The 18,346-nt window shown below is 31.2% G+C and overlaps 1 protein-coding gene and 1 long non-coding RNA gene across 3 annotated transcripts; both read left to right on the plus strand.

Moving 5' to 3' along the window:
* Window positions 1-769: 769 nt before the first annotated feature.
* On the plus strand, window positions 770-16,468 carry LOC106787200 (neurotactin). Of its 2 annotated transcripts, XM_014749366.1 has the most exons (8): window positions 770-830; window positions 1,119-1,162; window positions 2,987-3,214; window positions 11,992-12,192; window positions 13,683-13,896; window positions 13,964-14,459; window positions 14,555-15,217; window positions 15,300-16,468. In XM_014749366.1, the coding sequence occupies exons 3-8, from the start codon at window positions 2,996-2,998 to the stop codon at window positions 15,688-15,690; spliced, it is 2,184 nt and encodes a 727-aa protein (XP_014604852.1). In that variant the 5' UTR covers window positions 770-830; window positions 1,119-1,162; window positions 2,987-2,995; the 3' UTR covers window positions 15,691-16,468. The 2 variants fall into 2 exon arrangements, with proteins under 2 accessions (XP_014604852.1, XP_014604853.1); XM_014749367.1 differs by lacking the exons at window positions 770-830; window positions 11,992-12,192 and having other exon boundaries at window positions 1,014-1,162.
* On the plus strand, window positions 4,415-10,968 carry LOC106787201. The gene is made up of 2 exons (XR_001381753.1): window positions 4,415-5,432; window positions 7,158-10,968. It is a non-coding gene; the product is annotated as an uncharacterized LOC106787201 (long non-coding RNA).
* Window positions 16,469-18,346: the final 1,878 nt, after the last annotated feature.

The following is an 18,346-nucleotide window of genomic DNA, read 5'->3' on the forward strand; positions in this document are numbered from 1 at the left end:
GAAATATCACGCCAGCAAATGAATAACCAACAATCAATTTAAAAATGAATTTTTGTTGATGTAGACGTATATAAAATTGTTGTAAAAAGGAAAATGTAATTTATCTTTTTATATTTAAGTAAATTTGGCAATATTTATAGGAAGTATTTATAAAAAAATAAACGGATACAATTTTAGTTCTTTGTTTTTTGATTTCGAGAATTAAACTTTCATTACAGTTTATTGTTTAACAAGCGACAAGCATAATATTGATTTTTATTACCTTTCGTGATAGTTTAATTAAAATAATGTCATCGTTCATATGGTATAAAAATCATAATTATAATTTAATATTTTACAGTTACAATAATAATAAAATATCAATTATTCCAAAAATTACGCCCATTTTTCGTATATTATTTTTTCACTTTTCCGACAGAGGTCAGGGGATGCTTCTTTATTTTTTTATGATATAGAATTAAGAAGAGAAAATTAAATATTGCTTTGAAATAAGATTAAATTTAATGCTAGAATCTATACAGATTTGTGTAAAGGACTTGGTTTTTAGAAAGTACGCTGTATTTCTATATATAAAATATCATTTCTTTTGGATATAATTTTGTAAAAATAAAATATTGAAGACATGCGCGCGAAACCGATAAAATTGATGTGGTAGCGCCACTAGCGGATTTTAAGTCAATCATAAATAATTCGAGTTTCTGGTTGGCTGATACCTCAGCGCGCTTCTTTTACAACGCTTCCGTTTCTTCCGTTGTCTATGAATGTTCAGTTGTGCGCTTACCATTGTCGCGAGTGTGTAGTATGTAGAGAAAATTTTCGATAATTTTATCGTACTGTATTATTTGGAACCCTTACTCTTTTTCTCATTCTCTCTCTCTCTCTCTCTCTCTCTCTATATATATATATATATATATATATANTATTTTCTTTATTTAACCCTTTTAAGACTTTAGGTCGCGTTACTTTAACGATAAGAAATTCTATTTCTAAATAATATATATATATATATCCTTTTTTTTCTTTGCATCGATTTGTCATTATTATAAATCGAAGAAAAATAACAAGAAATTCATTGTAAAAAATTATAGTTAGTCTTAACTCGCGTACGTAAATTATAGTGCGAAGTTGGATGATCATCTCTATCGAATATTACTTGAAAGAGGTAAGAAAGTTTTATTATTTTTTTTTTTTAACTAAAAAACACATTTGCGAAATTCCAGCAAAATGAATTTTTCTAATTAGTATAAAATTATAATACTCGTTACTTAATTTATACATTTTTGTGTATGATACTCCAAAAAAAAAAATATTGAATTTTGAAACGAATTATTCCAATATCATGCAGTTAAATTCTTATTTTCAATTAAACGAAAGATAAAATTTTTCTCGATTGCTTGATTTCATCAGGTTTACTGAAATGTTAGAGTATTAAAAGCAATCGAAATAGTTCTCGTCGCTTTTTTTTCTCAAATAACAAAGGTATTTTTTTCACATTGCATCTTTCGATTGGAAGAATTTCATACTGTTATTCCCTGTAGAGAAAGGTAGAATCTGAAACCTTGTTCAAAAGTACCTGTTAGAAATTATATCTTCAACCGTTTTCTTTGTTCGTTCTTTCTTTCTTCCTTCCTTCTTTTCCAATGGTAGAAATTCGTTACCTGCAAAATTGTTATTCTATTTGTATAGATAGAGGCAAATACCTGTATACAAATTCGTAGAAGGTCCTTGTAAAAATGTTCTTTTCAATCCTAAAACCGTGTACTTGAAAAAATATATTTGTCGGTTAGTTGTGGATTAAGTTTAAAAATTACAAAACGATAACATTGGTTTTACAATTTATTATAGAATATTAATAATTGTAGTATAAAATAAATATAGGCTTAAATGCATAATTAGGAGATTGTAAATCAAGTCCAATTTGTGGCTGTAAAGTGTTGAGTATATTTTAAATAAATAAATAAATAAAAATATAAAATATACATAAATGACCAACAAAATGTTTGATTGTAGGTTTTATTTTGTAATATAAATAATTATAAAATAAAATAAATCATGAAATCCATTTTTCTAATTGTTATGACTTACAATTAGTTAACTGATATAATTACCGGTGTTGATATGCTTGTACGTTAGTAATGTAATTGATAGATATTTTCGAAATATTACGATGGAGAAAATCACATTATTTGTAAAAGGTATAGAGTATAGAGGTGTGTATATTAGGCGCGTCGAGACGTCCAGACGTAAATCGATCGATTGTGTGCTATCGGTCCTCGAACTCGCGTTCTATCTACACATATTCCTGCAGAGTCTATTGACTGAAAATTTACTACATACATAAGAAAAATTGTATTCTCTATTTCATAACAAATAATTATAAGAGTGTCGAAGTTAAAAAACAAGTTTCTTATTTTTATCTGATTTGATTTATTTTCTTTGAACATCTGTTTGTATTTGTTCTATATTTATCTCATATAGTAATATTGTTACTGTTTCCGAATAATGACACATATATAGTTTAATAAGAGTTATAAATTGCAACAGTAAATTGGTTCCAATCAGATGCAGGAAATGTAATTAAATTTGGTTGATTGAAGAACCACGACGATTCGTTTTGCCGGACAAAAACGCGTAATGTACGCTTATTAAATTATTTAATAATAACAATACATTCTCTTGGTCTTCTAACTAAACAAGACTGGAGGATGTAATAAGAATGATATAACGTACTTTTTCATTTGTTTATTGATGACAAAAAGTATATTTCTAGTTTGATTTCAACATTAAAATACAAGATCCTATTATCTTGAATTTTTATTGGACAGTATTTTTAAAGCTAATTTTGTAATAATAAATAATATTAATTACTACATATAATGAAATAATAATAAAATGTAGATAGTTATTTAATTGATTGTGTTAGAATGTTTGATTCGAATATAAATATTTTCTGAATACCCTATTCAATGGTATTATGTTTATTCAGTGGTGAACGATGAGCCGAGCAGATCAGGATAAAGATAAAAGTATGGACAAAAAGGAAATCGCCGAGGAGGAGAGGGAGAAGATGTTGAACGCTGAGAACACTAAACATACCGGTGCTGCACCTGTACCTGATTTAGAATCTGAGGAGCATAAGCCGAAGAAGAAGATACCTATCGGTGGTATCAAGATGCCAGGATTTTGTCGTACCAAGAGCAAGGAACCTTGCAAGGTAAATTGAAACTCCACTTAACAGTAATATCCAAAATTATTCCATTAAAAGACTTATAAATATAATTATCAATTAATTTAATAATATTACTATTGTGTTTATGAACAATTATGGGTAGATAGAAATGTCAAACAATAATCCAATAATTCTCTTAATGATCCTTTTTCAGGCGTACGCAATTTTCTTTTGTTTTTTGTTCATTAATCGTCCTTTAAATGAGTTCTTCGTCGATGCCAGGTGCACCGTTTGACGTCATGCGGTTTAACGTTGAAAAAGGAAATCGTTACGGGGTTGCAAGCACCCTTCGTGAACGCACCATGAGGGTAGCGTTTCCCTTCTTCGAAGCCAAGTTTACCTTGCTAAAGGGTTTCCATAGCAACGTTAAAAAACACATAATAATAGACTGATATCGGATTGATCGTCGATTTACAAGCTTAAGAAAATAACATTTTTTGATATACCTTTTCGTTGTCAATGTTCAAATTTGGAACACTTCAATGCTTCTTCTGATAAATTTTATTTACAAAAGAATTTCTTTTCCTTTCGTCATAAATTTAATCATTTTCACACATACAAATATTTTATAATCAAATATTTCATTGTGTGTCTTTTTGAAAGGAACTCAACTTTCTTATATGAAGTATACGACACATTTTCACTTTTATTTTATTTTATTTTTATTTTTATTCTCTCTTTTTATTGTTCAAAGAGTATACTTTCGAATTTGTTGAAAGAAATATTCGGACACGATTTCCTTTATTTTCAATGAATAATGTTCTCGGTTAATTTCACTTTTTAGCTGCCACAGTTCACAAGTTATCTCAAATAACTCATTTATGGAGAAAATCTGTCATCTTTTAAGAAATTTCGTCGAACCGTTATTAATTCTATTTCATTTTGCTTTACGCTTTCGAAATAATTTAACTTAATTCTTTGTTTTTTTTAATATTCATTTACATTGTCGAAGATACTTTTCTTTTTCATTTTTGTCCGACATTTTTTTGACGTTCGTAGAAATTTTTCTTAACGTACGTCCGCTTTTTTCTATTATTCTTGTCTACTATTTTTTTCTTGTCTTTTATGTTAATCTTTAAAAAAATGTTTATAAAGTTACTTTTTCGAGAATAAATATTTTTTCGTTTGCTTTCTCTTTTCTCCAATAATTTGTTTTTTTGCAATTGAAAAATTAAACTTTTCTATTTCTTTATTGAAGATCGTAACTTGTGCAATAAATTACATTTGTACGATAATAAGAAGCACTTGTTTTTTACAAAAAATGCTTCAATAAATTCAAAGACATGTGCGGCCTTTTTTCTTTTTATGTAATATGCTAATTGTAAAACTAGAAAATTCACGTAAAATATAACTCGTACGTGTTTTTGTTTCGACTTTTACAATTAATTAAAAGCTTCAAAAGTAAATTATTCTGGTTTATCATTTGGGAGAGAGATTGAAAATTACATTTAAAAATATGAAAACGAAATTTTCCTAAGAAAAAAGAAGAAAGAACAAAAATAAGAGAGTAATAAAAAATGTTATTAAAATATGATAAAATTTGAACAGTGAACGTATTAGATTAGAAATCCCCAAGAACTTTCCCCAAGAATACATAAAAATATTTGCTTAGATAAAGGTGACAAATTTAGTCGATCTAAGGAGCACGAAGATTTAGGTCTACGCATACCGAGGAGTGAATATATATCTTCAACAAAAGATATATAGCTTTCTGTGGAAGAGAAAAACATAGAGACTAGGAGTATAATAAAATCATTTCTAGGTGTGTGCGTGTCAAAGAGAGACGTAACTGGTCTTCTTCGCGTCCATGGAAAATTTAACGAAGCTCATCTCTTTTTTCGTGAGATGTCTTTTCTTTCTTTTTTTTTTTTTGTAACTTCGTTTTGTTCACTCTCTTCTCGTTGCGTCTCTTTTGAAATTCCCAGACTAGTGACAATACGACAGTCTCCCCGAGCCATTGCACGCGACTAATTTCTCCAATTGCCCTTAACTCGTCTTATTACTCTCTTAATTGGCAAATAAACTTCTTGGGTAGATGATCACCTCCTATTACTCCGAATCGTAACTCTTTCGAAATACCAACAATATTTTACATTAGATCGGTGAACTTAATATTTACTAATTCCTTGCGTATTTACGATTTCTGATTTATCGAATTACGGTGGTTTAAGTATTCTAGATAGCTATGGTTCGCCACAATATGGTAAGTCAAATATAATGGAGTCGTTCAAATGGAAATACCCATATATACAAAATTCTTCAACTCCCGACTGTTTCCATATGTTTCGTACATTTGTGCTACTAAATTCGGAATCGTTGGTATACAAATCACATATTTGCTTATGCCTGTTGATGCCTCCTGATCTCGGATTATTCGAGTGTAAATGAGATTAGCTTGGGGACGGGAAAATGTGTTTTCCTCTTTTCGTTGTTCTGAGGGGAGATTTGAAAAACCGTTGGATGTATATAACCGTTGTATGTCGTATATCGAACCAGCAAGCCTATGAACTAACTGACGAATAGACTAAATTTTATAATATTCTCAACAAAATAGAAAATTAATACAAATATTAAAGAAATTTTTAAATTAAATATCGACACACGTGTTATATTTAATTAAAGCTCGTTGAACTCGTGTTGATTTTGTTGAGAGCAGCTGAAGAAACGCGAGTACGGTTAAAAACTGACGTGAAAAATCATAAATGGTGTGAAAGATTAATCAATTAACGCTGATAAACACGTTGGAACAAGAAGAAGAGCTGTTCTCAATATGGGTTCTACTAGTCAAAATATTATTTTTCACGTTTCATAGCTTTCTCCTGCTATGAATTTTTTCTATCTCCCAGACGCACGCTTGCTTCTTCCTACGCTTCTTTTATTCTCAACTCGTAGATTTAGATGTATAGAAAAAAAAAAAAAAAGGTTTGCATGTAAACTTGTTAGTCTAAAGTCGAGGGAGGAGATGATTTATGAAGACTCGTAGACACATCTTTAAGCTATAACATATTTTCCTTTTTTTTTTTTTTTCTTTTTTTTTCATAGTTAATATAATGTAACGAATAAAAATAGGAAATGAATTTTCATTGATTTAATTAAAGAAAATATTTACGATTAGATTTGGTTTAATAGAATTTGTTAAATATTTAATTGTTTCTTATTTGCAACATTAACATAGATTCAAGATAAAATCACCTATTTGTTGCACCTATAATTCTAACTATGGCCCACAAAAAAGATGGGGTCATGGGTTTAGGTAAACGCTAGGTGTGTTCTCACGGGTGATTAATTTCTAACATTGATTCTACACTTCCGGAACGAACACATTAGATTCTTAAATAATTCTACCATTTTTTATGATTAATTTCCTCAAAGGATATTTTTAAATATTTTTTATGTGATTTAGTCAATTTTATGTTATACAATTATGAATAAACATATAAATGCATATATAAATATACTTGATCATTAGAGACACGATTATCATGAACTTAACAATGATTTTCACGCTCCAGTCTCTTGGTTGTTGGTACGTGTGCATGTCTCGAACAGGAAAGAGACCATTTTTATTGTACTACTTTAATAATGTACCACCTGGTGCAGGAACCGGAAGCGCTCATTTTATTTCGTTTTTTCATGCCATACGAACTTCTTTTTTTTCACTCACGAATTATCGATTCTAATTAATCCGAGTGGAACAGTTATGTTTATCAATCTTTTCAGTTTTAATTATTTAAATAAAAAGCCTCTACTTTTGTTCGCAGTCTCATTTACCTTTTTATCCAATTAAATGGATAGACGAAGAAGAGTGTATTAACTAGTTTGTTTCTGTCATCTGTATATTCCTCTTATGCTAGTTATGCTCTTTCTCTCTCTTTTTCTTTAACGAGAACCTTACGTTTTCTTCTTTTCTGTCCTTTTTTCCCGGCAGATCTGTTTTTTTGGGTTGGTCAATAGCCGAAGGCCAAAACCAGAACCCTCTGCCAAGAGCACACCACCACATGGCCAAGCATGATGTGATATTGTGCATTCTCTTTCTCTCCTATTATATCGTCTCACCTACACAGCAATATCGGCGTCTGTTTACATCGATAGAATGTATCAAACAGCTTGCTATGCGTGTCACCGTAGTCCAGGAGCCCTGTATTTACACAATCAAAATTTATCGCCTAAATTATTCGAATCTTTTGACACAATAGTCGTAACAATGGTGATGCCGTTTTCTTGACAATCTTTCCTTTATTCATAGTATTCATTTATGTTAGGAATAACGTATTATTATTAATAAATTATTATTTCAAAATGCAATTTATATACATGCCGATAAACTTGCTTAACTACGAACAACAAAAATATCAAACAAAATCCAAATTGGTTTATTAATGGAATTACAATAGTTTCTTTTTCATTTGTAGATATGAATTGTTAGTTTACGTTGTTGACAAAATTATTCCAAATACCCGGCAAACCAAATTTTAATTTTATAATCTGATGATATAAACATAAACGCGGAAAAATTGTATTATTGCAGCAATGGCGCAGAAAATATGAAATGTCCGTTTTACATTTCGAGGTAGTACAATTGTTTTAACAGGAATGTTAGCAATGCGTTTTAACATAGAAATTTCGTGGCGGTGGTTGCTACAGTGTTATGGTAGCATGACGACAATGGTGGCTCGATGAAAAGAAAGAGGGGTGAAAGTTGTGTCTGATATCGATTTCTCTTGCTCTAGAGAGAGAGAGAGAGAAAGAGAAAGAGAAAGAGAAAGAGAAAGAGAGAAAGAAAGAGGATGCTCACCGAACGGCTTCTGTTTCTTGCCACAAATCCCTTTGGTGGCAGCACTATCTCTACCCTTTTTTCTTCTCTCTTTAGCTATTTCATCAAAATTTCATTTAAACGTCCCATTTTATTGAAACTATTTTAATTTTATCTAAATTAAATTGCCCTTAAAAATGTCCCTTGATGGAATAGGAAGTGAACTTCATTAAAAGATAATACTTATCGGTTATTTCAAGATCTATACGTATTTCCTTTCCCCTTCAGCCCCCCTCCCACCTCCTTTTCTTGGTAAAATGATCTTTCCTTATTTTCTTTCAAATTTGACAATAATTTTAGAAACTTTCATTATTGAGTCGAAAACGTTAAAGTCTTTGGTATTTTCTTCTTTTATCCAAACAATGTTTTTATCTTTTCGCGTAATTGCACACGTTTTCAATACATTCTCAGTAGACTCAAATTCGGAGTATACCACTTTAGTTACTTTTCCTTCGAGTTATATCTTTCTCTAAACATAATGCGTATCGCCATCGAATAAAATGTTAGAAAGGAAATAAGAAATGAACGAAAGTTCATTCAACAGGTCGCTCTGTTTGTTGAACCTTTTCAAATGCTAGTGAGAATAGGTCTAATAAAATAAGAAAAGAAAAATAAGAGGGGTAGGGGGCTATTAAATGAAATCGACGTTAATCATTGCTTATGCCATGCCAAGGGTTACAGAAGATAAAAGAAAAGGTTCTTTTTGTCAATCTAAACTGCACTATAATGTCCTCCTATGTTGGACGATGAAAAAAACCCCCTGGTGTAACTAATCTGAATTACGTTTAATTAAAGATGACCACTTAATGAATCTGAACTATCTGAAAGATCTCTTCTCGACTATATTTTAATCGTCATTTCAATTTCATGAAGGAACTTTTAAACAAGTTTATACATTTATATAAAATTTTCAAATTTGTTATTCTCTTTATTTTTTTATATAAGTAAAATGAAAAAATAAAAGTTTTACACACACACAATATTTGTTATTTTATTGAACAATATACGATTCATTTTTCTCATATATTTATGTTCTACGCTGTACGTTATTCATTTTTAGTAAAAAAATAACATATAATAAAGAATATTCTGCACGTAAAATGATTGACATGAGAAAAAAAAGAAACTTGGTAATAAACTTTTGAGACGATATAGTATAAGAGAAATTTGTCTTATTTATTACAAGCATCGGTGGCAATTGTAGGATAAAAGAGAATAAATGGGCACCCAGACGAGAACTAATCGAAATGTGCAAGAGCGTTGCGAATGATCAGGAGCCATAGTCAAGTACAACGCGGCACACATGCATACTCTTGTCAATGTGTCCATGTACACATACACATATCAGAAGTACATAGAATACGTGCCTAGGCGTGGTACTTGGAATATTGAAAAAGAGAAAGGTAGATAAAAAGAAAGAAACGAGTTACGTATCGTGTACATATAATATACACAGTACTTATTTCGGGAATAAGAGAAAAAAAAAATTAAGAAAGAGAGGGTGAAAAAATAGTTACCGGCAAGAAGATGACTAGACAGTATCGAAGTGGCACTCAGAAGAACCTACTAAAGAGTTCGAACACTACTAAAGAAGAGCAACGAGGCGTAGTGGTTAAGCATTTTAGGAACAGGTTCTTCACGATGAAAACCTAGTAACGAGGACGTTTATACTGAACAAAAAAAAATAAGAATAATAATGATAATGTTCATTGCTTAATGAAAATCAAGCCAATATTAAATTTTCTGTAAAAAAAAAAAACTAACACGATCCAGCGATTTAACTTGAACTTACGTTAGAATTTATCGATCTTGGACAGTGATCGGTGACCCCTCCTTAAAAGGAATTATTTTTTTTCAATCTAATCGAGATTATTATAGTATTGTACTTGAAACAAGGATTACTCGTGAAGATAGACTGATGGAATCGAGTTTAGAATTGAGTTTCGAATCGAGAAAATAAGAACGAGATGACTGGATAAAAATCATTATTGGAAAAGTGATGATCTTTTTCCAGTGCTAGACTACAACCGAACACTTTTCAATAATCGGATGAGAATTCAATCGAGAAACTGAGGATACACAGACCTATAATCACTCAATCAAAGATTTCTCTCTCTCTCTCTCTCTCTCTCTCTCTTTTTCTCTAGTGTAGTAACGAAACGATTCTAGGAACGACTAGCTAACAACAGTCTTGGAAATTCGAGTCTGAATTAGTATACTTGAATAAGTAAAGGATTGAAACGTTGGAAATTGTATGTTGGAAGGTTTTTTGGAGGCTGAGAAGAAATCCTTTCTTGCAGCAGCAACAGCTGCTCGAAATAAGAAACGAATCATGGTCTGATCCAAATTCAGTATCACAAAAAGAAGAAGTAAAGAGAAAAAAAATAAAGAACGTGGAGCACAGATAAAAAGTAAATTAATGAAAATTGATATTTCCTTTGATGAAGAGTAGATATGCATGTATTTTTGTTTTTTCATAGAAAGTTTTAAAAGTGTTTTATTAATAGAATATTTATAAGACAAATACTTTGTTTATATTTATGTGCGTAATGGGTCACAAACTTGCATTGATTGAAGAGAACACAGTGCTTCATATATATGTTACTGTCAAAGCCGGAAATCAGGCATTACTAGYAAATCCTCGGCATTACTATGAATGTGAAGAGCCTTCAGACGAAGTCGGAAATAAGATTTGTGATAAACGATTATAATGCAACTGGTTAAACATCTTGTTTGCTTAATTAAGAATAAAATTAAACCAATGCATATGATAAATAAATGATAAATATTATAAGATTTTTAAGTTGTGAACATAGTTGAAAAAAGTACGACTGTAATTTGGATTGTAAATATTTGAATTAAACAAGATAAATATTTGTATTATATTTGTTACAAATTAAAAATTCACGGATGTTTTAAAATACAATAATATAATTTAGTTAAAATAATTTGATCGAATTCCTTCCGTGCAGACAAATCCAAATCTCTATCGCAAGTTTCGTCTGGCGCCATAAGGAAACCATTGAATGGACATCACGAACCCTTCTCATTCAAGTTCATGAGTACATTTATTTATTTTATTTTCTTTCTTTAATTCGCTTAAACCAAATTGAAAAACTTCTGAGCAGCAGTATCACGTGAGATTTGGCAACGTCCTCGTGGAGCCAATGTCATGTCGTCTTTGAATTTATTTTTGTCGTCATTATTCTTATTGACTACAAAATCTCAAAAGAAATGTTCGGATGGAAATTTTTACTAACACGAGAAAGAATTAATTAATAGGTTTTAGAAAATAACAAAACATGTAATATCTACTATGTATACATTTAATTACAGTAGTTTATAGTATAACCTTTTTCTTATAACAGTAAGAAAACACGTTTCCATCTTGAAAGAAAATAATTGACTGGGTAGGTTTACCAATGCCATTTCGTAAACTCCCATGCTCTTCTAAGTGTACGTATTTCTTCTTCTTCTTTTTTTTTCTCTTTCTCTTTCTCTTTCTCGAGTACTCGATGGCCACGCGACGCCACTTGAAAGGACATTCAAAAACCAAATATAGAATCACCATCTGTATCCCTTCTGAACACAAGAAGTTTATGCTTATCTATACGAGATTATGATGCCAAATATAGAATCCTTGGAAAAAGTATTAATATAAAAAACAAATTTATATTACATATTTATCTAATTAAATAATACTGTCTTTAAAACCATTATCAATTTTGAATAAAAGAAAAACAATAACAGATAATGTAGCGTTGTTGAATTATGCGTTTCTTTTAACATTGAATCATAGATTCGAACACGCCGAAGAAAAAGTACTGAACGCTATTAAGCAATTTTTGTTTTCAATTGTAAGAAAAATTTGATTTTTATTTTTCCAACTATTTTTTAAATATATTTCATTGAATCATAGATAAAAAATTGTTGATATGTTATTTGGTAGGACGATGAAAGTAAACCTGCCGAATCGGCGGACACAGAAACCACAGTTGTTATGACGAAGGAAAACGAACAAAGTGCGCCTTCTGTTCCTGAAAAACCAACAACGCCGACTAAGGAATCGAAGGAGAAGGAAGGACGAAAGGGAATCCTAAATGCTATTAGATTACCGTTGGTTTCCGTGTTTCCTAGAAAAAAGAATAAGGTAAAGTTTTTGATTTTATAGAAAATCGATGAAAAATGTAAACAGGTCGCACATTGGTTCGAAATTCTGAAAACGTAAGATAATTATGAGAATGTTAATAAAGACGTTTTGGGAATTGTGCGTCGCTTGGGGAATGTCTTTTTTCTAAATCCTAATCGATAAATATTATTTTTGAATATGTGAATAAAAAGAGAAGAGAAGAGAAGAGAAGAGAAGAAGAGGACAAATAAAATCTAGTGAAACTAAATACATGGTGTTGCGGCTTGTCGGATATGAAACCATCCGGAGCGTAAACCCTTTCGCGAAACCTTACGAGGTTTTTCAAGCCTCTCGGGCACGTACAAGCTTTTCTTCGAACCGCGTCCTCTTATCATCCTCTTTTTATTTTTTTCTTCAACTCTTCCTTTGCCTTTAGTCTAGGTTTTGTTTCAAAGTGCAAGAGATAAGACATGAATGAGAAAGACGTGAGATATTTTCGAAAAGAGAATAAATTCGAAATTCTATTTGATTTATATAAGAAGGACATTATTTTACCTGGAACATCTTTTTGTATATAGATTGTTTTTAGAAGAAAACTACATTCGAAGTTGTCGAGTGGTTTGATCGATAAGACAATTTGAAAATGTTCACTTTTAATCAGTTAGCTTTTCACATGATTTCTCTCCCACGCTTACATTTTTTTTCTATTATGGGATGGATATTTTGTTGAAATTTTTTGTTACACCTGATAAACGGCGTTGTATAATGTGTTTTATCTATTATTTATGTTGAGGCCACCGGTGACCGGTGGTAATATTTTATATTACCATGATGACTATATACTCGTCAATCATAACTAACTGGTTAAAAAAAAACCGTCTACATTTTGACACACAAGGGACATATCAAAAGAAAAGTTCAAACACATTTCTTTCATTAACCTCGAGTAAAAACTTTCGCTTTTAATGAAAATATCAAAACTCTTTGAAGCTTAAAATGTTATCGCTCGCATTACCATCTTTTCACCTGAAAAAAAGGAAAATAAATACGTAGTTACTTTCTTCCTTATCTCTCATGTCAGTGTCTCATCTATACCTTTGAATCGTTCATTAACATAGCACTCTCTTTTTATTTCTCTTTCTACCCTCGTATTCGGTGCAAGGTAAATACAATGTGCAGGGTTTTGAGTGTACTTGTAAACCGTACTCTACGTGCTTGTCCAGGTGTTGATTACACTTGTGCAACCTGATTCATTCTTTCCTCAGTTACTCTTAGCTCTTCGGCTCACATCAGACTTATCTACCGTTATTCGTGACAGTATCATTCATACATTCAACTTTTGCTAGTTTCGATTTACAGTATTTATCAATGATCTAATTAAAATGGGAAAAAATAGAATTTACATAAGCAGTTTTGTCGGTCAGAATACGTTTCCCAAGGTACACAAATACATATAAGATATTTGGTATATTAAACGGGTTGAACATTGATTTCGTTTCGATATTGCGCAGGATGGAGATGCTGAATTAGGAACAACTGGTACCGCTGGTTTAGCCAGTATCGAAACTCTTGATGATAGTGGAACTGAAAAAAATCCCATAACAAGTGAGGACGGTATGGAAACAGTTCGTTTGGATGGCGACACCACCGATATTGCAGAATCTCCGAAACGTCACTTATTTGTTGTCTGCATCAGTGCTGCGAGGCGAAATTTATTTGCTTTGGGTATGTATGGTCATTTTCATGTGATATTATTTGTTTCAATTTAAATTGGTTTTTTTTTTGTTTAAAGCTGCCGTATTGTGTATTCTACTCTCGGTGATTATCATCATATGCGTCGCCTGTGCTGGACCAAGAAGAAGCGCTAACCAATCTTACAAAACTGACAAGTATATAGAAGCGGTGACATCATGTGGACCAATTGAAGGAGTCTTAGAAGATGGTGCATATGCTTTTCGTGGGATACCGTACGCCGTACCACCGGTTGAAAATCGTCGATGGCAATTCGCTGAACCACTCAGTAAGCTCGAAGACTGTTGGAACGGAACTTATCTCGCTCACAATTCCTCAAATATGTGTTGGCAATATGAAACTACCGGTAGATACGACGGGGTCGAAGATTGTCTCTATCTTGATGTATTTACGCCAGATGTCAGATATGATTCACCATTACCGGTAGTAGTCATGATTGGCGCTGAAACTTTGGATGGATCATCACCTGGTGTAATGCAACCATCGGCAAAGCTTGCTCGTGTACGCGACATGATCTTCGTTAGACCTAACTTCCGGTACGGTTTATTATTATCATAGAAAAAAGATTAAAAAGAAAATTAACTTTTTTTCGTTCGTTTAACAATGAATTTTTTTTTGTTTTTTTCATTAGATTGGGAATTTTCGGATTCTTAGCGGCCGCACCACTTTCTCAAGCTACGCATCCACCAACATCCGGTAATTATGGACTCTCAGACATCATAGCTGCATTACAATGGGTCCAATTGAACATCCAGCATTTCGGTGGCAACAAATCATCCGTAACTCTTTGGGGTCACAGAGCTGGCGGTACTTTAGTCACAACACTCATTGGAATACGAAAAACTCGAGGTCTTTTTTCACGAGTTTGGGTCTCAAGCGGCAGTGCGAATTTCCCTCACCAAGAACTAGAATTGGCTGAAAAACTGAGCAATACATATATAAATACGATTAAATGCACTGATGCTAATTGCATGCAAACCAAGGATGCTAATGATTTGCTAAACGCCGTACCGGATACGTGGCACCATAATTTTATCGGACTACCGAAAACGGGAGAGATTTTGCCGGGGAATGATACTCACGAGTGGCTTATTTTAGATGGTGCTATCTTGCAGGAACATGTTGGTGAGATTTTGACGAAGAGTGAGTTACCTATTAAGCTCATCATAGGTACTACTGCTCATTCCGGAACTCCAAAACAATATCTCTCATTGAATGTTGACTCTAAGCATATAGAACAGATCGTTCGTAACTCTCTACTTGGTACTATAGGTTTAGCGAATGAAGCACTTAGGTAATAAATATTCATATTTTTACGTCGATACGATTTATCGATCAAAATTCAAATCTTGTCTTCATTATCGTTTCATTTACAGACGATACAACGCCACCCTCGAAGGTTTGGCCAGAATGATATCCGACATACGAGTTATTTGTCCGTTGATGACAGTTGCCAGCATGAAAGCGAACGTTTCATTTTATGTAGCGACTCAACCACGCGGCGGAAACTTAGCAGATCCTGATAGCGATGCAGCAGCCATACTCGGCACTTATGCTGCAAGAACGCCCGAAGAAAAAAGGCATGTATCTGCGATGCAACAATTGTTCAATCATTACGTATGGCACGGAGAAGTAGCACAGGCCGATCCGAAAGGCGCGAATAGAGTTCTTATAGTTGGTCAGGATATCATACCCCAACACGATTATCCAAATTGCGACTTTTGGATAAAACACGATATCGTTCCATTGTACGGCCGAATTGATTAAATTCCGTTGTTGTCGTAGTTTCTCTATAAGGTCTCATCTTTGTTAAAAATCTTCCTTGAAATAACGCATTCTCCGTTGAATTTTCACGAACGGAAGATTTTTATCACCAAGTTATATACTTTGATACTGAAAATAATGGCTGATTAATGTTTTATGACATATGGAATATTATTAAAAAAACAAGGATCATGATATAGTAATATAACAATCAATAGACCAGAACTCACGTTTTTAAATAAAGAGAGTAAGTGAAATAATCAAAAATAATGAAAAATAGTCATGAGGACAATGCAAACAATTTAAATGATACAATACGAAGTATGTAATTTTAATTTAGAACATGAGCTCGAAGCCACGAGTTACGTGGATTCTTATGTATGTGTATAAATGTGAATCAAATTGTAATATATTATGAAAAGACAGAGAAAAAAAGGAAATAACGAAAGCATAAAATCGCGCATAGCTTAAGATGAACAAAATAAAAATGGAAGAAAAAAAGAATAAATATCTACAGTTCATAATGATTATACATATTCTATATTCTTATAAGCTATGCCTCTCAAACGGGTACAGAAAGGATAGCAAGAATTATGAACAAATTGATTATTATTATTATTATTATTTTCATCATCATCATCATCATCATCAAATGATTCATGTTTTACGAACTATTGATATATGTGCATTTAACATTTGATTTTCTTTTTTCATTTAATTACATCCCATTTAGAATATTCTTCTTTGTAACACACTCAATTAAAATGATCGAAGACAAAAATATGAATTTGAAAATGTTGGTTGTTGTAATGAATAATCTGTCAATATTTTTACACTTTAATGTAAAAGCAATGTTGCACAATTGCACAAAAGTCTTACTCTTATATATGCAATATATATGTATATATATACCTATACAATATATATATATATATATATATATAAATTGCAACAATGATACTGGCCCAGCAAACACAAGATTTATAGAAATGAGTGTGAAAAATAAAAGTCAAAACTAATAAACTTATTATAAATCTGTTATAATGAGTTTATGACCACTTTATTGCTTTGATGATGTTTGCTAGTCAGTATGAATATTAATGCTATAAAAAGTGTTATACATATCCATTTCATCAAACTTATTGGATCGTTTCTACGGGTATATTTTTCATATATAACTTTTTTATTCCACTTTTTGTAAGACTACTTTTTTATTATTGATGTTGGTTTAGAAGTAAAGTAGTTAGGAAACAACATCCCCTTTCTTTCTCTCTCTCTCTCTCTCTCTCTCTCTCTCTCTCTCTCTCTCTCTCTCTATTTCTTTTTTTCTCTCATGGATGTTTGTAAATTAATTTAATATACCTATACAGTATTTACTAACCCTTGCAAGGGAACCGAAGACAACATTGTCTTATTTAGACTGAAGAGCTGCCAAATTTGATACTCCCTTAAATAAACGATTAAATGTATTTTTCAAAATATTTCGATAATGCGTGCTTTTTATATGTATCTATTTTTTAACACTTCAGTAATAGTAACTAATTTTGAATAAAATTAATCGAAGCACTATTTATTAAATAAAGCTTTTCAGAATTCCATACAAACAACTACTAAAAATTTATTACGAACGTGAAAAATACTTTTAACAAAGTATGAAAATAAATTCTTTAGTTATAGTTAATTAATCAACTAACAAATGATATCAAAATCATAACGATTAAAATTAAATACAAATATAAGTACAATCATTTTAATACGTAATATTTGTTTTAATTCATATATTTTAACATATATTATATAAGTATATTTATTTTAATTATTAAGAATTAATAGGACACTGTGCGTCTGTGTGTGAAAATTAAAATGAACCATTTTTACCTCTCTCATAATAAAAGATTATGTTCCAATTAAAGTAAAATTGATGAAAATCGTAGATAACTGTTAAGTGTAATGCCAATAAATGTTGATACGCATTTATTGATATTTATGATAATGAAAAACGTATTTGACAAATTTTGTTTCCTTTGAGGTACAATTCCAGATTACATTTTATTCATCTTTAATAGTTATATATTAATGAGTTAGTATTCGTATGTTTACTACGCAAACGAGAAATAAAAAATATACAACTGAAATCCTAAAAAAAGAGTTGTAAATATATTTCGACGATTAACGCAGTAAGTGATATGCTTATATATCGAAAGAGTGAACTCGATGATCATATTATTATTATATTAATATATATAATATATAAGATGTCCTGTTACTGGTAGTATAAATTTTCAAACTTTTCTCCAAAACAAAGCCTTGTATAAACAAATTTTATTCTACGTTTTCGAATTAGTTTTTAATATAGAATCATCCTCTGTTCGCTTGTAATACCGGTTACAAGACGTCTCGTATATTTCTAATATGGTAGAATCCATTATTGGTATTACAAAGAATTTGTACAAATTTTCTTTCCCCGTAGATGCGATCCGTGTTTAAATAACGTATGACAGATATTACTGATATTCTTTTTAAATTCTCCTTAGAATTATTCTTAGCTCTATCTTATTATACTTTGTAATAAATTATATCGCAGATATATGCATTCAGTTTAAGATTAATATAGAAATATTATAACAATTTTGTCTTTATCTATATAAAGACGAAATAT

This window comes from Polistes canadensis, unplaced genomic scaffold (genome assembly GCF_001313835.1).
Source record: "Polistes canadensis isolate GaletaPanama2010 unplaced genomic scaffold, ASM131383v1 scaffold_95, whole genome shotgun sequence".
NCBI classification, from domain to species: Eukaryota; Metazoa; Arthropoda; class Insecta; order Hymenoptera; family Vespidae; genus Polistes; species Polistes canadensis.